The sequence below is a fragment of the Oryctolagus cuniculus genome, chromosome 14, assembly GCF_964237555.1.
Source record: "Oryctolagus cuniculus chromosome 14, mOryCun1.1, whole genome shotgun sequence".
Classification (NCBI taxonomy): Eukaryota; Metazoa; Chordata; class Mammalia; order Lagomorpha; family Leporidae; genus Oryctolagus; species Oryctolagus cuniculus.
Window position 1 is genome coordinate 31,598,184 of NC_091445.1, and position 22,530 is coordinate 31,620,713.

At 35.9% G+C, this 22,530-nt stretch overlaps 1 protein-coding gene across 26 annotated transcripts in view; it reads left to right on the forward strand.

Moving 5' to 3' along the window:
• FER (FER tyrosine kinase) overlaps positions 1-22,530 on the forward strand; it is a 475,696-nt gene that overhangs the window by 223,689 nt on the left and 229,477 nt on the right. For 23 of the 26 annotated variants that reach the window (XM_051853925.2, XM_051853918.2, XM_070056511.1 and 20 more), the window contains 2 exons: positions 6,848-7,051; positions 15,977-16,099. In XM_051853925.2, the coding sequence (XP_051709885.1) occupies positions 6,848-7,051; positions 15,977-16,099 (327 nt within the window). The remainder of the gene's footprint in view (positions 1-6,847; positions 7,052-15,976; positions 16,100-22,530) is intronic. The other 3 variants (XR_011381954.1, XR_011381952.1, XR_011381953.1) reach the window with 1 other exon arrangement.

Sequence of the window (22,530 nt, forward strand, 5' to 3'; positions counted from 1 at the left end):
AAGATAGCAAATATTTTATATATTTGCTGAAATGGTTAAAATATACAGATTATGTCAGGTTGATGCTGTATTCTACAGAGGCAATCCCAACTTGATGATTAGTGTTTAAATTTCTGAAGTTGGTTGCATATTGATTTATTGCAGTGATTTGCTAATAGTTTTAATTGAAATGCATGATATAAAATTAGCACTAAATAGCACTAAATACAGTTAATTGCTGCAAATATATTATTGACAGTGTGACATATTTCATATAAAGGATATATGAGATTAAGGTAATAATATTTAGAGGTGCAAAAATGCAATGAAAATATAAGGTGAGAAAAGATGAATGAGAGTCACCAGTATAACCAGAAAAAAGTAAATGAATAAAAATGTTACAAGAGGAGAAAAAAAGTGATTATCAATGAAGAGATAATAGAAACTAAAGAAGCTAGTTTAAAAAAATAAGGTGAAAGTGAGAGGAAACCAGAAGGCATTGAATGAAGCTAAAATGTTAGACTTCTAAACAAAGCTTACAGAAATATATTTTGCTAAACATAATGTCTCTAAGAGACCCAAGAGATTACACAAAATGTTGGTCTAGTGGATGGGAAGTTGAAGAAGTAGGGTGAGAGTTGAGTTTGGTTTAGTTACTCCTCTTTGCTTAATAAAGTTTCAAAAAGAGTTGTTTATGAATGCTAATCTCTGACTAGGATGTAATTCTGTAAAATCGGAATAATTTATTTATTAGCTACAGATCAAACTCAGATTCTCAAGTAGTTAAAAATCATTAAGACATCTGTGAATAAAGATTTTGTTGCTGGTTTCTCTGTAGAAGGTAAACATCAGATAAAGTACCTTTATTTTGGCTAATGATATGAAAAAATGTCAAATTTTACTGTTATAAAACTAGATTTTTTAGAATTACAGTTAGTCCTTGCTGCCAGAAAAGACAAAACAGCTACTCTAATTATTTACATTCTGTTTGTCTAGGCTGAATGAAAATGATCCTGAAGATCAAGTATTAAGAATTTTTATTTTTTAGCATTTTAATAATAAATTATTTAAATAAATTCAAACTGTATTTCTAAATTTGAAAAAAAAAACTGTTAAGAACATTATTTTTCATGTTTTCATTTCATCTTAAACATTTTGTGTTTAACTAGCAAACTCTAAGTGGTATAAAATACTTCTCCTACCTGTGATTAAATTTCTCTTTCACCAGAAATAGTTTTTGCTACCATCAAGCACATTCCTATTCAATAGACCAGTACTTCCCACGTTTTGTAAACATTTGGTGGTCTTTTATTCTGATCAGATGACATTTGATTCTTCATCTTCTAGAGTTTCCCTGTAATATATTGTTTTAAAATTACAGTGGTCTTGGGAAATTTTTGAGATATGTTTCAAATCCTGTGAGTAATTAGTGATCACTACAATATATTACTAAACTGGATTAGGAATAATTTATTTATTTTTTTTTTATTTTATTTTTTTTTTGACAGGCAGAGTGGCAGTGAGAGAGAGAGAGACAGAGAGAAAGGTCTTCCTTTTGCCGTTTGTTCACCCTCCATTGGCCGCCGCGACTGGCGCACCACGCTGATCCGAAGCCAGGAGCCAGGTGTTTCTCCTGGTCTCCCATGCAGGTGCAGGGCCCAAGGACTTGGGCCATCCTTCACTGCCTTCCCGGGTCATAGCAGAGGGCTGGCGTGGAAGAGGGGCAACCGGGACAGAATCCAGCGCCCCAACCAGGACTAGAACCCGGTATGCCGGCGCCACAAGGTGGAGGATTAGCCTATTGAGCCATGGCGCCGGCCTTTTTTTATTTTTATTTTTGACAGGCAGAGTGGACAGTGAGAGAGACAGAGAGACAGACAGAAAAGTCTGCCGTTGGTTCACCCTCCAATGGCCGCCGCGGCTGGTGCGCTGCGGCTGGCACGCTGCGGCTGGCCCATTGCGCTGACCCGAAGCCAGGAGCCAGGTGCTTCTCCTGGTCTCCCATGAGGGTGCAGGACCCAAGCACTTGGGCCATCCTCCACTGCACTCCCTGGCCACAGCAGAGAGCTGGACTGGAAGAGGAGCAACCGGGACAGAATCCGGCGCCCTCACCGAGACTAGAACCCGGTGTGCCAGCGCCACAAGGCTGAGGATTAGCCTAGTGAGCCACGGCACCGGCTGGATTAGGAATAATTTATTCTTAGACTATTAGATTAACTAAATTCATATATGGATGGAAAAGACAATTAGATGTCATTTTTATGGTCATTAAAAGTCATAAAAAAGCTGTATTGAATAATCTGTTAAGTATTTAGTTTGTACTTAGTATGTGAAGATCAGTAAGAGGTTTACTTTTATATTTTACCTACGGTTTTATTCCAATTTTTTAATGTTTTGAGTGCTTAATCTTAACAGAATCCAGAATTTTTTTAGCATTTGTTTCTGTTTGTTAAAAAGAAGCGCATCAATGTCCTCTCACCCCTGTCGGAACTGCTAAAATCCAAAACACAGAAAGTCACAAATGCTGGCGAGGAGCACTCATACACTGTTGGTGGCAATGTAAATTATTGCAGCCACTGTGGAGGGCAGTGTGGGGATTTCCTAAAATACTAGAAATGGACTCACCATATGATCCAGCAATCCTGTTACTGGGTATTTACCCAAAACACTTGAACATAATATGTCAGAGAGATACCTGCACAACCACATTCATAGCAGCATTGTTCACAGTAGTCAAGATTTGGAATCAACCAAGGTGTCCATCATCAGATGAGTGGATAAAGAAAATATGGTGCATACACGCAGTGAATACTATTCAGCTATAAAAAGGAATGAAATTTACAATATGCAGCAAAATGGATGCAACTGGAGGCTATCATGTTGAGCGAAATAAGCTGGACTCAGACAAATACTGAATGTTCTCCTTTCTATGTGGGAGCTAAAATTTTAAAAAGCAAAATACAAAACAACAACAACAACAAAAAAAAAAAAACAAAAAAAGGAAGAAAGAAAAAAGAAATATCTGTCTGTATCAGTATTACTGCAAATATGGTTTTGTAAAACTTTGTTTTATACCTTTGTCAAACCAATGGTTAATAATGTTTTGCTACTATTGTTTTAATGATTTGTGATTGCTTTAAAATGTACTGTATATGGAGGACATGGTCATTTTTCCATTCAATTGTTGTTCATAGCTGTTGCCTATATTCCCTCTAAACTAGGGTCTTTTTGCTTTTTACTGGTTCAACTTCTTATTTGGTGAAGCATTAAGCCTTTTTAGTAATGCAGATTTAAAATATGTTATGAAAAAAAAAGAAAGGGAGAAGGAAAGAGAGTGGGAGGAAAAAAGGAGGAGGGAGGGAGAGGGAATATCATTATGTTCTTAGAAGTATGTCTACAAAGCACATTGAATCTGTTAAAAACTAAAAAATTGAAAACTAACAAAAACCTGAAAATTTAAAAAAGGAAAAAGCTCATCTTGCTACTCAGATGTTTGAAATAAAGGCATACGAATCTTTATTATATACTTTAGAATCAATCTGAAGTAGAATAAATGGGAAAGAAGGCCTCATTTACTTCCCTCAAGAAAAAAAAATCATTTTCTAATTTACTTTTGCATCTTGATTTATATTAATTTCTGTATTATTTCATGTTGCCCAATTATTTTTGCTTTTTTTATGAAAAAGACCTTGTGAAACTAATTAGATAACTAATTAGCCCAACCTGTCAAGAAAACTTGTCGTATTAAGTTAATTTATTAGCTGTATTAGGTTGACTGTAACTTTGAACATGTTTTTGGCAAACATCTTTCCCCTCCAAGAAAGACAGGAGCATTGATGTGAGAAGCCTCTCGTTTGTGATGTCGTCACGACAGGCTTTAGTGATGCTGGATGTTCTTGCTGGTGCATTCTACATTCTGTTACCATCAAGCTTGCAAAATCGTGTTGTCATTTGAATGGAACCATATTAGTAGAAAGTACACCCCTTCCATTGCTTCCAGAAAAGTGTGTGACAGATCTGAAAGACCCAGGCAGGGAAAGTGGGTGACTTTTCCCCATACTCACAAGAAATTCGGCTTTCATTTCATACCGTTATTGCCTAGGCAATGGGGAATAATGAATCTTGAGCTTCCCTTCCCACTCCACAGAAACTAAGAAGCATGAAATGGAGCCCGTAGAACTGCAGTGTGGACTCTGTGACATAGCAGCATAAGTTCCTTCCTACTTACTTTTTTAATAAAATTTTTTTCTTTCTTTTTTTTTTTTTAAATTTATTTAAGGTGAACAAGTTTCATGTATTTCATACGTACAGTTTTAGGAGCATAGTGCTACTTCCTGTCCTTCCACCCACATTGCCATCCTCCCTCTCCTCCCGTTCTTATTCTTTTTAATTTTTACAATGACATACTTTCAGTTTATTTTATCATCATAAACTTAACCCTCCACTAAGTAAAGAATTCAACACATAGTAGGAAGAAAGATCACTGTTCCTGAGCAGTAGACACAAGGGATGTAAACAGTAATCAATGCTCTTACTTCTTCAAAAACAGATCTTATTTTCTTAGGATGCTTTGCTCCTCAATATTCCTCAGTGTCAGATCTTTAAGTGAATTTCTCAGAGTTTTAGCTGAGCTTTTATACTCCAAACACATTTTGTACTTAGTGAGTTCTACAGTCTCTTCATTCTCTAGGTTCTAAATAAATGCAAATTTGGGAGGATAGGTTGCCCAGGATAAGATGAGGCACATGCCATCCTTGTTGCAATGCTTTCCTATTAAGTGAACATTTTGAGAGAGTGGTAAAAACAAGTCCTTTTCAAAGATAATGCATTTTCTGTTCTTCATGGTATTTATTTTTTAATAAAGCACTTTTGCCATAGGTGAAACTTGGAAATATTGCTATTATAATAAAATTGTGTTTGCTATAATGAGATGCACTTTGAGAAATTCTGGAGAAGAAATATATGATTATTTTGACTGTCTTCTTTGAGAAATCTACTTATTAGTATCAGTATACACAAAAAGTTAATTTTGTATGGATTATGCATTTGTTTTTAAGAGCAATGTTCCTTTAACTCATAATTGTGGCTAGTTTCTTATATAATTCATTCTTTAAACATGTCTTTTGGGAGCACATTAATATTCTTTGTTGAAATACTGTATTTATCACTTATGCTAAAAGAAAAAGGCTTATTTGGTTTAAAGTAACACCATGTATAGTTACACCAGGCATGTATTTTAAAACTTTAAAAATGTTGGGGGTTGGCTCTGTGGTGCAGCAAGTTAACCTGCTGCCTATGGTGCTGGCAACCTTATGGGCACCAGTCGAAGTCCTGGCTGCTCCACTTCTGATTCTGGCCCTGCTAATGCACCTGGGAAAGCAGTGAAAGAAGATCCGAGTGCATGGTCCCCTGCTACCCACATGAGAAACTTGAAGAAGCTCTGGCTCCTGGCTTCTGCCTGGCCCAGTAGAATCAATCTGTTGTCCTGGCTGTCCTGGCCATTTGGGGAGTGAACCAGAAGATGGAAGATGTCTCTCTCTCTTTTTTTTCCTCTCTCTCTCTAACTCTGCTTTTCAAATAAATGAATAGATCTTAAAAAAAAAAAAAAGAAAAATGTTCACATGTAGAATTTAAAGCCCAAATGTGGACTCTTCCTTGAGGTCTATTTGAGGCTTTTCAAGGTTTTAATTTTTTTTTTTAACAACCAACAGGTTTAGATAATATGAAATGGAACTTTGACTAGTCAGTTTTTGACTAGTAAGCATCTTTAATGCTGCAAAACAATGAAGGCTATATTCAAAACTCATTTTCATTTACTATGAAGACACCATACTTTGTATATAAAATTAAAAATATTAGCCTACAAAATCTCATATGTGAACATTCGCCTTTAACTTATTATTCTGATTTTCCTCAGGTTATAAATTCATTTCTAATGAAGCATTGTGCATATTATATTTTAAGAACCTTCAGAGTTAGTGAAAATTATTGTACCATTTCTGTAATGTACTCTTACACCAGCAGGGACAGTTTTGTTACTATTGCAGTTAAAACAGCAACGACAAGAACAAGACTTTTTACTTGTGACCAAAATGAATGTTCATAACTACCATCAACCAGGACCATTTCAAGGAAACATAGTTAGCTCTTAATTATACCTGCTATTGAACATGAGCATTTGGCCTACTAACAGAAAATGTGCTTTTCCTGCTGTGCTCCTGGTTTCTAACTCCCTGGGTTTTGCCATATGATTGTAATGGCCTGTTGGTGGTCTTCAGTGATGCTGTTTCTCCCAGGGCTTTATCTGCCACTGCCGTGAGAAGCTAGGCCAGCCACACGGTAGAGGTCACAGGTGAAGGGGGATAAAGATGGAAGTCACAGCTGTGAGTTGTATCAAGTAACACCTGATGAGTATTTCCGGGATGGGTGACACAGTCCACATCCTAAATGAACAAGAGTGATTTCTACCCATTAGACACTCAACTTGTAATAAAAATAAAGTTCTTCTGTGATGCACGTCTCTGATAATACCCCTTGTTTCTTTATAATTTCTCTGGTTGATTAATTTGATATGTAGACTTTTGAAATGGTGAATAAGATTGTCATGCTAACTCTCTATGCTAACACTGTGTGTGCCAAAGTATGATAGAGAAACAAAGTATTAGAGGGCGGGTATTTGTGCCATACTTTAGCACCAGTGCTCCAGAAGCTATTTCCCTTCAAATTATGCAAATTTGAGACTCATCTTGTAACTTTTAATGGGAGGGAAGAATGCATGTCAGAAGCGTTTAAGTTGCTAGGAATTTTGTCGGGAGATTAAATCCCTATTTTCTCTAACTTATTTTTTTTTTTCTGATATTTGTTCAAGTTCTCTGATGTGATCTCCTTAAGTGAGAAGCCCCTGGCAGAACAAGACTGGTACCATGGTGCAATTCCTAGAATAGAAGCCCAAGAACTGTTGAAACAACAAGGAGACTTCCTGGTGCGAGAGAGTCATGGGAAACCCGGTGAATATGTCCTTTCTGTATATTCTGATGGACAGAGGAGACACTTTATCATACAATTTGTTGATGTACGTTTCCAGTTCAGTTTATGTGTTTATTCAGTTTATGTGTATATTTTAATATAATTCATTGTGATATAATTGTAATATAATGGTTGATAGTTTATGATAAGTACTTTTTACATGTAAACTTTAGCACTTAACTTTTTTCTGAATCCATTAAATGTAGTACTACAAAATTCACTAACATGTTAGATCTTGCTAAGGAAAACTATATTTAAAACTATTTTAAATTAAAAATGGTTTAAATGAATTTAAGTGCATAAAATAAAAACAATGTTAAATTTAAACATTAAAGGCATTTAGGTTAATAAAAACAGTGTGAGGATCATAAACTTTCTTTTTTTCCTAAAAAACTTAAGATAATTTGAAAGTGGCCCTTGAAATTGCTGTCAGAATGGTGCCATAAGAGTCTTTAAAGTTTTTAAAATTTATTTGAGAGGCATATTGAAGCAGACTGTGTGAGAGACAGATAGGTAGAAACCTCAGTTCACTCCCCCAAATGCTCCCAATGGCTGAGGTTGAAGCCAAGAGTTAGGAACTCATCCCAGTTCTCCCATGTGAATGGCAGGAACCCTATTACTTGTGCTATCACTACTGCCTCCCAGGGTCCACATCAGAAGGGTTGGATTTGGGAGAAAAATTTAGGGATTGAATTTTTCCACTTGGAGGTGGAACGAGGTTGTTAGAACCAGCATTTTAATCACTAGGCCAAACACTTATATCACCATTTGAGATTTTTTAAGAAATATTTTGCTGAAGAGTGATAATGAAATTACTAAATTAGTGGAACAATGGTAGTTGAATTGGCTTTATGATTCTAAAGATTAATGCTTTTTTACATAAAAATTCTTGCTTATTAGCTTTAATAATATATAGAAGTTGGTAAAAATATCATAATTCATTCACATTGCTTATTCTAATACTGATTTAGATATTGAAATATAAGTAGTACCAAACTATTTTTTATTAAAGATTTTAAAATTTTATTTATTTATTTGAGAGGCAGAGTTACAATGAGAGGGACAGACAGAGAGAAAGGTCTTCCGTCCCCTGGTTCACTCCCCAGATGTCCGCAATGGCTGGAGCTGCGCCGATCCAAAGCCAGGAGCCAGGAGCTTCTTCCGAGTCTCCAACACAGGTGCAGGGGCCCAAGCACTTGGGCCATCTTCTACTGCTTTCCCAGGCCATAGCAGAGAGCTGGATGGGAAGAGGAGTAGTTGGGACTAGAACCGGCACCTATATTCCCATGGTGCCGCAGGCAGAGGATTAACCTACTGTGCCACAGCGCCGACCCCCCAAACTGCTTTCTATGTTTGTTATATTTTCTTGATTGAGCATTAAGTAGATGTAGAATAATTTCAGAATTTTCATTTCTATCCACAGAGAAATTTGTAATAGCAATTTTTTAGTACATGGAAGACTTGCTGCTTCTATTTTTCATTTTTTGCTTCATCAATTCAAGTGTCATTTTCAAGATTTCTGTTCACAGGATTTCTTTTTTTTTTTTTTTTTTTTTTTTTTTTTTTTTTTTTTTGTCAGGCAGAGTGGACAGTGAGAGAGAGAGAGACAGAGAGAAAGGTCTTCCTTTGCCGTTGGTTCACCCTCCAATGGCCGCCGCGGCCGGCGCGCTGCGGCCGGCGCACCGCGCTGATCCAATGGCAGGAGCCAGGAGCCAGGTGCTTTTCCTGGTCTCCCATGGGGTGCAGGGCCCAAGCACCTGGGCCATCCTCCACTGCACTCCCTGGCCACAGCAGAGGGCTGGCCTGGAAGAGGGGCAACCGGGACAGAATCCGGCGCCCCGACCGGGACTAGAACCCGGTGTGCCGGCGCCGCTAGGTGGAGGATTAGCCTAGTGAGCCGCGGCGCCGGCTGTTCACAGGATTTCAATCTGTATCCAGAGACTAGAGTTATACTAATTGCCCAAAGAGAGATTGAACCATGATCATTATGTGAACCATAGATTTGGGGGGACGTATGGTGGGAAGAATCACTATATTCCTAAAGTTGTAATTATAAAATGTATAAAGTTTGTGTTCCTTAAATAAAAGGTTTCTGGGGGTAAAAAACTTAGAAACATACACACACACACACACGTATTCACCTGTATATTTTTTGAGTTGAAATTCACATACCATAAAATTAACCATTTTAAAGTATGTGATTCAGTGGCCTTTAGTGCATTCACATCTAGCAAGTATAGGTAAATGAAAATAGATGCTTTTCAGGTGGGTTAAAAGGAGTGAGCACATTGAAGTATGCATGTGTTATGATTTTTCACACTCACACCATTTGTTAACTCTGTATAATATTTAGTTCTTAGCTTGTTAACCCTATTTACCCACTTTCATAATTCAGGCTACTCTTTTAGAAACTGTCAGTCTTTGCTCCCTTGAGAAACTCTTCTGATTTGTTTGTGCCTTTAAGTTGTGACTATAGATAACCTACCCTTTTATAGTTTGTGACCATGTTGGCAATACAGAAGAAGGGCCATGGATGAAGCGTAAAATAATTAACTCCAATTTGTGTGAATGTTTTCTTCTGTTTCCAAGCTGGAACCGTTGCTGTTTGGGTGATGCTAGGCTCAGTGGTTGAGATGCTGCTGGGGGCATCACACATCACCTCCCATGTTGGCTGGAGCACCTGTTTTGAGTCCTGACTGCTTTCCATCTGACTTTCCATGAGTGCAAATCCTGGGAGGGTCAAATACCTGGGTCCCTGCCACCCAGCTGGGAGACCCGCAATGGGTTCCAGGCTCCTGGCTTCAGCCTGGCCCAGCCTCGGATGCTGTGGGTGTTTGGGGAGTGAAGCAGTTTTGGATGAGCTCCCTTTCTCTCTCCGTGTCTCTTTGCCTTTCAAGTAAAATGAAAATAAAATAAGTAGATAGATAAAAATAATTAGAAGTCACTATTTCTGAAAATGTCAAAGATTAAATGACTGAACTATTCCTCTTACCACCATATTTATTTTAAAATGCAATGATCAGAATTTAAAGTAATATGTTAGAAACCAAAAGGGAAGGGTTAACTTGCAAATTTACTCTCATTTTTAATATTCCATTTGGATATATGATATTGTTACACAATCACATTTGAAAATTTTATTTGGCTTCTTTCTGTCATTGAAATTTTACGAATATCTGTACTTAAAGATGAGAGCACTTGTATTTTAGCCAGTACCACAGGGTTGTTTTTTTTTTTTTTTTTTACTGCCAAATTCTATTCTAGTGAGCTTTTACTGTGTAATATTGAGCTCTGCAGGCAGCTGGAAACAGAAGTGTAAGGTGATATTGGCAGTTTGAGCATTTTAAATTACCTTTCATTTCGTGCAGGTGAATCTTCCATGATCTAAAATTATCTTATTTCCTTCCTCATATGCCTGTTGCCCAGAAGGGCCAATAAATAGGAGAATTAATTTACAGATATTTAATGAGCACCTGTTTTGTTCTAGCAAAGTAGTAGATTCTAAGAGCTGTACATAAATGAGATGGCAAGTGTCCTGAGAGAGGAAGATGAACGTTACACGGGATCTTAGAGAACAGAAAAATTAAACAAATAGATCAATGAAAAGCGCACAGCTTCCCAGCTGTGTATTTACATGCCCCGTACTTAGGAAGTAATGAGGGTTGTGACCTCTAGTTTTTGTGAGAATCATATTAGTGAGTATCTACTTTGCAAGATGTGAAGTGCTATGCAGAACACTATATATTAGGTATTTTCCCCATTGCCTAATGACTTTTTTTGAGAAAAAACATGAAGGTACTTAATTTTATCAGTGTAACTGGTATTGTTAATTTTAAAAGTTTCTTTTTGGTGCCTGTGTGAAATTTATCTGTGAAATTTAAATAGTGATGAAGCTGTTTAGAATTCATGTATTTAACTTTAAGATATTCTCTGAGTCACAAATAATGTTTTTAGTAACATTGCTGCTGTAACTGGAGTCTCTGGCAATGGTTTTGGAACCTTTTCTTGTCTGGATTCCGCAGCTACTTTAATTTTTTTTAATTTCATTTAAGTTATACAAGTTTCATGTGTTTCATATATACAGATTTAGGAACATAGTGACACTCCCCCCACCCCACTCCCTCCTGCCCAGGTTCCTGCCTCCTCCTCCCTCTCACATTCCCATGCTTAATTTTTACAAAGATCTGCTTTCAGTTTACTTAATGATGATATAGTTAACCTTACACTAAATAAGGTTAAGAATTCAACAAATAGAATGAAGAGGAAAAAAAAAAAGCATTGCTCCTTAACAGAAGAGACAGGGCTGTAAACAAGCATCTCAGCTGCTCTTTAACACAGTGGAAAAGGATTTGCATCCTGTGAACATTATAGTTTGTGAAGATGGACACTGATACTTTCAGTTTCTACATTTTTAATTCTCAACAGGAGAGTATTTGTTGTTTTAGCTGACTCAAATAAGAACTATAATTTTTATTTTCTCTAAGTGTATTAAATTTGTAAAACCAGGTGTAATAAGTGAGACTTCATGGATCTCAGTGTATTTCTAGTATTATTTATTGACCTACTCAATAGTTTGGATCTTGATAACAGTGGTAAATGTAAAACTGCTAGTTTGTACCTAAAGCTGTTTATTAATTTTATTGTAAATGTTGATAGAGTTTTAGAGAGGTCAATATAGTTTTGTTCCATTTGATAACTAAATATATAGCCAAATCCTTGTTTATGCATGTGATAAAAGGTCTGCATTAAAACACAAGTACTCCAAAAAAATTTTTATGCTATTAACAGAAAAGTACTGATTCATATTTCCCTTATTTAGCCAAAACTCCTTTCTTAAATACTCATTTTTGCAAAGTACAGTGTTATGAAACATAACAAAATGAAATAAAAATAAGACAACCTTTATTCTCAGTGAACTTGAAGCCTACTAGCTGAGACATTAGTAGAATTTGTGAACAAAGAAATAATATTTACAGAATTAAGGTTTATTTATTAATTCATGAAGTAAAGATTAACATATGGTGGTAAACTAACAATAACAATATACTATAGATTTTAAAATAAAACTTTGGGTGAAAATTATCTGTGTAGTGGATTATTGGTTTATTCATTCATGCAGGAAATACTGAGTTATTATGTAAGGGTTTCGTATTTGAGCCAGTAATGCAAAAGTAGAGATGATGATTACTATGTGGTATTAGGTACTTTAATGTATTAAATAATTAATATGATCAACAATATTATATTGGATATCTGTCATGTGTTAAGTTTCACTTATAGGCAATTAATTTAGTCTCTGAATGTACCAGATAGGTTTATTTTGTTTTGTTGCTATAATATCTAGGCTCTTTGAACTTCCTTTTAAATTCATGCAATGGTAAGGCTGTCGTGAAAAATCCAGCACTTTTTTGGGTGATAGTTCATTCCAAGTTTGTGGCCATATCTTTGAGTGTTTGGGATTATTTTATGCCACTCTACTGCAGCCATTCTGAGACTCAAGAGAAGGCAATCAAAATGAGACTGTTATATTTTCTGTACTCCTGATATGCAGTGAGACACTTAAGAGAGTCCTGCCAAAACCTTATTAATATTACTTTCTAGGACATAATACTTGAATAAGTGCTATTTAAGGCCAAAGATTATGATAGTGGAGCTTACAGTCAAATGGAGAGGTTCATGATCATTCATAAATCATGTAATATATAATTATACACTATAGTAAAGATATATAGGAAATATACACAGTACTGTGGAAGATTTTAGCAAGGAAAGCTAAGGGGGTTAAGTTTGAACCAGTATCTGAAGAATCAATAAAAGTTAGTTAGGAGAAGCCATACCAAAACCTTATTAATATTATTCTTCAAACTCCCTCATAGTCTTTTCTGTGGACTGGTTTCATTAGTTACTTATAATGGTCAATACAGTGGTCAGTGTGCCATTTATATTTGATACAGGTAAAATTCATTTTATATTTTAATTTTTAGGTGTTTCCCCCAAAAGGAATGTTTTAGTCTTTTAAACATTGAGCTTATTCATCTTAACCCCTTTCAGAAATGATGCTTTTCTTCTCTTAGTTTTCTTTCATTTTTCTTAAGCCTGCTTATTTCCCATCATACATTGATTGAATCTCCTCATCTTGTGTGCTTATTCTGTTTTTTCCAACTTCCTTGCATAATAATATATTTGGAAATGTGTATAGCACCAGAATATAATTCTATTTTTTTATGTTTTTTTAATCTGTATGCCTGATTGATCCTTAAATAGCACAGTGATAACTCATAAGTAGAGTCTAGATATATTAAATGTTTTAAAAAGAAAACTTGGTAGAAATTTAGAAATGTGTATCATGGAGTATATACTTCTCAAAAGTCTTTGTGGGTTCAGTATATATTCTTTCAGATCTTTTGGGATATATTCTAATGATATGAGTATGTTCCTACATTTTATGGAGTTGAGTCATAAAAATATATGATAATACAGATCAGTAAAATATATATGATGATAGAACATGGCAAGTTCTAAGGAGAGCCATTCAATAAGGAAAAGGAGGTGGGAAAGTTCACTGAGGAGAGAAAATGGATATTGCATATTTTGTAAACTGGTCACACTTAATGAAAGCTTAGAAAGAAGTTGCCCCGCATATGGCTATCTCAGGAATTGAGTTAAATAGCAAAGATACAGTGTCTGAAGGAACAGTGTTTGTAGATGAGAAGGAAATGCATGTGACTGGAGGGGAGTGAACAGAGATGGGGAGTGGTAGGAGATGAGGTAAGAAAGGTGATAGGGAACATTAGAAAGGGTTTATAGACCATGGTCACAACTCTGGCTTTCATTTTGAGAGATGAGATTTTAAACAAAGGGTCCTGGACTGCTGTGTTGAGTTCACTGAGAAGGACAAAGGGAGAAAGAGTCTGTTGTGGAAATATTTTTATTACTGTACTGTTCTTATTACATGTGCCGTTTCTTTGACCTTTTACTTTTCTTAATTTCATAATCAATTTCATCTAAGAATGCCTTCTAGGATAATTGAGCTTTTTAAAGATAACTTATCTTTTGAGAAAGTGTAACTTATACTGAAGCATTCTTTGAAAATGTTTATTCTCACCTATCCAAATTTGCAGTTAGTTTATCATTTGTATGGTGATTTGGTGATTGAGTGTGTACCATGTACTGGACGCTGGTTACATTCATACAAAGGCTTCACACTTACTCTGTGAGGAGAGCCCAGTGTTGCCTACTGTTGTTTCAGCCGTGAATAAGCTGAGACGCTGAAAGATCTTCCTCAGTGCATTGCTCATGTGCAAAGTATTGTATTGTGAGTATGAGATGTGCATGTTGGAGGGTGGGTTTTTTCTTAGGATTTTCATTTCCATAAATATGTAACACTTAATAGTTGTGAATATTTCTGAAGATACAGTGCAACATTTCAATACATGTATACAATGTGTCCTGATCAAATCAGGATAATTAACATTGCCATTGTGCTTTGGGTGGAGCCTTTGAGCGCCTGTCTTCTGATAACTCATAAAATATATAATAGGTTATTTTGAACTAAAGTCACCCCATTAAGACATATTCTTTAGTGCTAATCTATTATAGCATGTGACTACTGTCAGAATAAAAAATATTCTGTAGGCACAATTTATTAACAAGTGCCCTGAATTGATCCTAACACCAACTGCCTCGAATTAAACTATACGCTATAGTTAAGAGCTGAAGTAGGCTGATTCATGTTTGTTCCCTAACAAATTAAACAGGTAATTATTTTAAAAGTTTTTTAGAAATTAAATTCTGGCAAATTGAATCTTATTTTAACTTTGGAAAAGGAACTGTGAGGTTTTTAACCTTTAACTTGGAAAGTAACCTTTCAGTAATGCAAGTAATATCTAAATCTAGGCAGTTTTGGAAGTATTTCTTAGCAGCTTTCTTATTTATTTCGTTTTCTTTTTTTTTCCTTTTTCTTTTTCTTCTTCTCTCTCTTTCTTTCTTTTCTTACTTTTTTTTTGAGATTTATTTGAAAGGCAGAATTAGAGAGAGATACAAAGAGAAGGAGAGACAGAGGTCTTCCATCCATTGGTTCACTCTCCAAATGGCTGCAATGGCTGGGGCTGGGTCAGATTGAAGCCAGGAGCCTGGAACTTCTTCTGAGTCTCCCACCTGGGTTCAGGGGCCCTAGGACTTGAGCTATCTTCCACTGCTTTCCCAGGCATGTTAGCAGGAAGCTGGATCAGAAGTGGAGCAGCTGAGTCTTGAACTGGTGCCCATATGGGATGCCCATGTTGCAGGTGGAGGCTTAAGTTGCTATACCACAATGACAGCCCCACAGAGTTTTCTTAAAATGGAGCACATCTATATGAGTATTTGTATCTATTTCCCATGTCTTTACAGGTATGCTCGTGCAAACAAATAGATGAAAGCTTTTATTACACTGCGTTGCATTGTTCCTTACATTGAAAAGTACTACCGATAACATATTTTTACTTGCTAAATTTATTGGTATCAGCAAGTAGAAAATAAATATTGCTTTTGATAAATGAAAAATGTCAAGTATAAAAATTACTGTATGGGATATACTTTCTCAATATAGTTGTCATTAATCAAATGGATTATATATGTAGACATAAGTGAACTTATTTCTTTTTCCTTAACTTGTTCCATGCTTTGTTTCCCTTGGTTCTCATTTTGGCAAAATGCATTTCAGGACTATTAGTTTTCTTTTTGCTTTCTTAACAATTCAAATTAAGTTTAATCATCATGAAAATAAATTTCACTGTCATAAGGTAGATCCTTAAAACATGTTGTCATTTTAGGTATCTATTTATTTATTTTTGTCATATTACCTGTATCAAGAATATATAGTTCAGTAGTTTTAAGTCTGTACACATTGTTATATAGTGCATTTGTTCTTAAATGGAACTTTATTGATGAATGTAGTCTTTGTGATTTAATGTTTTTATTGTTCTTTCTCCAGAATATGTATAGATTCGAGGGCAATGGATTTGTAAACATCCCTCAACTTATAGATCATCACTACACAACAAAACAAGTCATCACTAAGAAATCAGGTGTAGTTCTGCTGAATCCTATTCCTAAGGTAGGTGCCTATATGCAGACTTTTTGGTTTCTCTGTTTTAAAAGAATGCTCAGTGAGTTAATATTTCCATCTGTAAGTATAGTTCTTAGATTATTTACTAGAAGTCCCAAAAGAAAGAATTTTGTGATTCCTATCAATACAGTTGGCACATGAAATTTCCTTAATTTTACTAAGGTGTGTTGTTGCTTTATTATTCATTATTTGGTTGGATAGAAATGACTTTTTTTCTTTCTATAAGATTCATACTTCGAATGGTTGTTATAAGATACTCTAATATGGAGAAGTTAAAGAAAATGCCCAACAATTAAGAGTAAATTATAATTGCAATGTAGTATTAGGTCTACAATATGGTATAAGATATTGGGACTTTTAAAAAGTATACTATTCTTCTCAAACACAGTAAGTCATGTCTTCCCATGTGGAACCAGGTAGCTGGGTGAGTGGTTATTTCTTGTATTTTTACATTTAAGGTCTATCACAGAACACATTCATTTCCTGTGCATTAAGAGATTTGTGAGGTAGGGGATGAGGAAGGTTTGTGTTTTTGGATAGAACCTTTGAACCTAGACCAAAGTGGATTAGTGGTGCTTGCTTTGCTTCTGAACACTTGTAGTTTCTGAGGAATTGGGTTGGGGCCTGTAAGAACTCTTATTTTGGAGGGCTGTCTAATAAGAAGAACCATGAAGAAATGGGAAAGCTGTGGAACTTGGGAGACTAATATTTATACATCTTGGGATGACTTTTAATTTGAAGTAAGTGCCAGTTCCAAGAATGGGTAATGGTTAATACAGATTCAGCTAATTGGAAATTTAACATAATGATTGCAGAGTTTTTCATGTTAATGGAGAAATCATTGTATTTGTACTTTCGTTGAATTTCCAAGTCTTCACTGACAGGATAGGGTTTAACATTTATCACACAGAAGATTTTGATAGTCAGTTGCTATACATTTAATTCTGTGGCAAAGGAATTGGCCTACTTCCATAATTCCATAAAATTATAAAATCAGTTTATTCTTTCTTAATACTTTTCCATTCATTTTTTCCCACCTTAATTACATAAAACCCCTTAAAATTTTCCTTTATTCTGAAACAGGTTGTCACATTTTGTTTTCTCTAGCCAAAAAAAGTCTTCCAATTTTTTTGTCTATTTATGAATAAATGCTGTTGTTTTGCAGAGTTCTAAAATCTTTTCTGTTTGGTCAAGGGAATCTATGTCAGTACCTTCATTTACTACATATATCAATAACTTGCAAATTTACATTTATATCTATCTCAGGTTTATCTTCCTCCAAACTCAGATTTTTCTACTATTTTTGTCAAACTGAGTTCATTGCTTTACCTCCAATATTTGTCCTTCCCTTTTTAGTAAGTCTTACATCAAATACTCAGATTCTCAAACCATAAACCTAGGATTCATCTTTGATATCTCTTAACTTCAACACTGTTCTCCTTCCTGGACTTTAAGTCCCAAGAGTTTTGTCTATGCTTAACTGTACATGTGCAAGTATGAATTTCAATTCCAGTCTATCTCAGTATGTATAAGTTATAGTATAAGAAGATACTTTTTACCCAGGCTAGGTTAACAAGATAACTAGATTTTCAGAGGCACTGATGTGCCATTTCACAAGTCAGCCAAATATTTGCATTGTGTAAAGGTTTATTGCCAATTCTAAATTGAGAACCTAAAGCCATAATGGAGAGAAATAATGATGTAGATTTGGACTTGAATAGGAATACATAATTTCAAATAGAACTGTAGTCCTTATTATATAAAGTCTCCCATGAAATGAACCTAGATAATGGATTAGATTCAGTAGATTATTATGTGGTCAATTACTATCTTTCCCTTCAACCTTCAGCATTGTGGAGTTGATTATTTCACCACTTTATCACACTAGCTATGAAAATAAATACATAATAGAAGCTATGGAAGATTAAAGGGCTATATTCATATATCATCGTTTTATGAGGTAGAAATTTGAGGTTTAGCTATTAACCTGCTTTAAAGTACTGGTATTTGAAATACACAAATCATTATCTCCGTTTGCTGTAAATATTGTTATACACTTGATTTAAAGAATCATCTTACTCTTTTAAAAGAAAATCACAAAGTAGAGGTTGTAAAAGTTAGATAATTTTCAATTATGAGTGGAGAACAAATTGATATGGATTTTGTTATGGTGATATTATCTGTCATTTATCTCCCTTTGAATAGTTATTTGTTCTCTTGCAACTCAAGCTATTTTTTATTTAATCTGTAGAAGAAGTTAATGTGTTTGACCATATAATGTGCTATACAATATCTAATTTTCATCTTGCTAAATTTCATTTTTAGCCTACATAAAGAATGCTAGTTTAGTCTCAATATAATTTCTGTTTCCCATTTACTTCTATTCCCATTCATTTCTGCTCTTACCCATGAAAATGTAAGTTTATCATCATACTGGGTAACTGGAGACACAGTGGCCAGAGTAATCTCTGTTTTACTTTCATATCCTAATTCATATCTACTCAGAGGTTTAGAAAACTAGACAATAAATTTTAGAGAAATTTAACTTTCATTTGCTTACAAAGCTGGTGAGTAGGTGCACAAGCCCCTTACCCCTCACCATTACTGACTGATTTTTCCTGTACTTCCTCCTGAAACTTATATGGAAGATGGAAGGTGTTGTTGTAAACAGGGGTTGTCAATCCCCATTTCATTGTCCCTGTGTCATCAAACACAATGGAACATGTGTGACCTGTTCTCAGTTCAGTTCTGCTCAAATATCACTTCCATCACAACTGCTTTGACTACCACATGTAAATTAACCCATCAACTCAGTGCTCTCTCCTTAGCCCTTCATTTCTCTTTTTCATGGTTATATTTATCTGATATTATATTATATAAATATGGTACTTTAAAAAATATTTATTTATTTATTTGAAAGAGTTAAACAGAGGAGAGGCAGAGAGAGAAAGAGAGAAAGAGAGAGAGAGAGGTCTTCCATCCGATGGTTCACTCCCCAATTGGCCGCAATGGCCAAAGCTGCACTGATCCATAGCTGGGAGCCAGGAGCTTCCTCTGGGTGCAGGGGCCCAAGTGCTTGGGCCATCTTCTTCTGTTTTCCCAGGCCATAGCAGAGAGCTGGATCGGAAGTAGAGCAGCCAGGTCTCGAACTGGCACCCATATGGGATGCCGGCACTTCAGGCCAGGGCGTTAACCCGCTGTGGCACAGCGCCAGCCAATATGATACATTTTAACTGATTAGTGTTCCCAACTGAAATATAAATGCACAGGTCCATAGCTGTATTTAGTAATTAGTGCAACTGGATTTCTTGTACCGAGACAAGTACTGGCACAGAATAGATGTTTAGTAGTTGTTTGTTAAAAGATTAAATTCATTGAGCAGTTGCTAGGAGCCAGATACTTCACAGAGATTTTTATATGCATTAACTCATTTAACTCATGTTCCTGTGAAGTAGGTACTATCATTAATTAACCCCATATATACTATTATGAATGAGGAGCTGAAGCTCAAAATGGCTTATGGCCTGCCCAGGATAACACAACTAATAAGCAATAGAGCTGGGATTTGAACTCATGTTCTTAACCACTCTTTTTCTAGAGTATAAAATTAGGCTTTTTAGAGGCTTGACTGTTTATTTTAAAGAATATGACTGTGGGTTTAAGGTAAAGGAAGTTTCTTTGATTTCATAAAATGAAAAATTGAAAAAGACTACATCATATAAAAAACTGTAGTTCTCTGTAAAAGGAAAATCATTCAACAGTTATATTGGGTGGGTGGAACTGCAATTTGAAACAAAATATATGGTTTGTTAAATATAGGTAAGAAAGGCAGCTAGTTTAAAATTTAAATGAGACTTTCAAAGTTGTTTGTTTGGTAAGCTGAATATTTCTTTAGGTTCAACTGTTTTTTTTTTTTTTTTTTTAAGTTTTAAGAAGAAAGTCTTTCTGATTGGAAATTAAAGCAAAAAAATAGCTTATGATTAAATGTAGGTCAATTAGGCAGAGAACCATTAACTTAAACATTGGACAGATTACTTTATCAGCTTTAATCAAATATTTATGACATTTTAACTAGAATTTGGTTAATGTTAGAGGCAGATTTTTGAGAGAATAGTAAATCTCCCAGTGGCTGAAACTTGCCAAGGGGAGACAAGTTCATGGCAACAGCATTCATGATCAGATACATGCAAAGAACAATGCCTGAGATGGCAACTGTGTATTGAATTAGGTGCTTTAACCACATTTTCAGTTGAAGATGACTTGAAGACTATTTATTTTACCTTGTATTTAAGTAACATAGAGTACTTCTAATATTGCTGTTGAATTATTTTCCATTTATAGAGGCTTATGATAGTTTTTTTTAATATTTTATTTACTTGAAACTCAGAGAGAAAAAGAGAGGGAGTCATCCATCCGCTGGTTCACTCCCCAGATTGCCACAATGGCCAGAGCTGGGCCAATCTGAAGCCAGGAGCCAGGAGCTTCTTTTGGGTTTCCCACGCAGGTTCGCAGGCCCAAGCACTTGGGCCATCTTCTTACTGCTTTTCCAGGCCATAACAGAGAGCTAGATCAGAAGTGGAGCAGCCAGGACTTGAACCGGTGCCCATATAGGATGCTGGCACTGCAGGCGGCGGCTTTACCGGCTATGCCACAGCACTGACCCCAATACAGTTTTTAATATCCTGAAATCTTTTCAATTTAGCATCACATAGATTCAGATACATCCTTTTCTTTATATCTAGATTCCTTCAATCTACATGCTTATTCCTTAATTCATTAAGATGCATTGGAGAGTTTTAAAAAATTAAAATTTAATAAGGAGAATAATGGAAAAATATGTGATTCAGTATTTATTCATTCCTAAAATATTTAGTTAGTACTCTGTGCTGAGCAGCATGTCAGTGTAGTAAATGCTATGAAAATGAAGCACTGTAAGGAGATAATAAGGGACTACACCTGAGTGTGATGAGATCTAGGTCCTGTGTGTGTGTGTGTGTGTGTGTTCGTGCAGTCGAGAGGTACTATTTTTAAACATCAAAGACTTCTGGGCAAGGATATGAATCAAATCAAGGAATTACTTGTGTGGTTGTCTTCAGGAGTAATAGTAAAGTATGTAACAAGTAGTACAGCATACATATTGACCTATCAGCACAGATGCCAGCAGTAAACAACTGGTAAACCATTGGGGTGTTTGCTGGCTGGATGTTCTCTGGGGCGTGGAGTGTTCCTTGTCCCACTGAGGAACATGGAAGAACTGCAGAGATGAGTGTGGCAGTGGAGTGGCTAAACAGAGAGTAATGGAAGATGAGCACAGATCTGGATTAATTTAATATTTCATTTATGCTCATATTATCTTCTTTAAAAAAGGATTTATTTATTTATTTACATATTAATGATGGACAGACAGAAAAAGAGAGAGGGAGAAACGTGGATAGAGAGAGTTTCCATCCACTGGTTTGCTCCCAGACTGGCCACTATGGCCAGGTCAGTCCAAGCCAAAGCCAGGAGCCCAAAACTCCATCTGGGTCTCCCACATAGGTGGCAGGGCCAAGTACTTAGTCCATCCTCTGATGCTTTCCCAGGCATGTTAGCAAGGAGCAGCCAGGACTTGAACTAGAGCTCCGATAGGGGATGCTGGCATCCCAAGCAGATTACTATGCCATAATACCTCTCCTTACTCATATTATCTTAAAGGGCCAGTTACTTGTTAGAGTGCCTAAAATGTAATGTGTTGGAATGAAATGGACGTTTTGAGATTCGATGATTGTTTATAACCCTTGTCTCTTCCATTGAGAAACAGTGTTTTTTTTCTTCATACAATATGTTGAACTCTTTTAGTTACTTTATGATCAATAAGTAAACTGAAAATAGATCTTTGTAAAAATTAAGAGTGGGATTGGGAGAGGGAGAAGGAAGAAGGGATAGAGCATGGGTTGGAGGGACAGTAGGGAGGGAAGTATAACTACGTTTCTAAATTTATATACATGAAATACATGAAGCTTGTGTAACTTAAATAAAATTTTAAAAATAGTTTTAACCATTAAAATTCGGCCTTTATTTTGGCCTAATTTTTATATTAAAAAGGTCATTTATTTATTATATAATTTTTATTTTATTTTATTTTGATTTTTTTACAGGCAGAGTGGACAGTGAGAGAGAGAGAGACAGAGAGAAAGGTCTTCCTTTGCCATTGGTTTACCCTCCAATGGCCGCCACGGCTGGTGCGCTGCGGCCAGCGCACCGCGCTGATCCGATGGCAGGAGCCAGGTACTTCTCCTGGTCTCCCATGGGGTGCAGGGCCCAAGCACTTGGGCCACCCTCCACTGCACTCCCTGGCCACAGCAGAGAGCTGGCCTGGAAGAGGGGCAACCGGGACAGAATCTGGCGCCCCGACCGGGACTAGAACCCAGTGTGCCAGC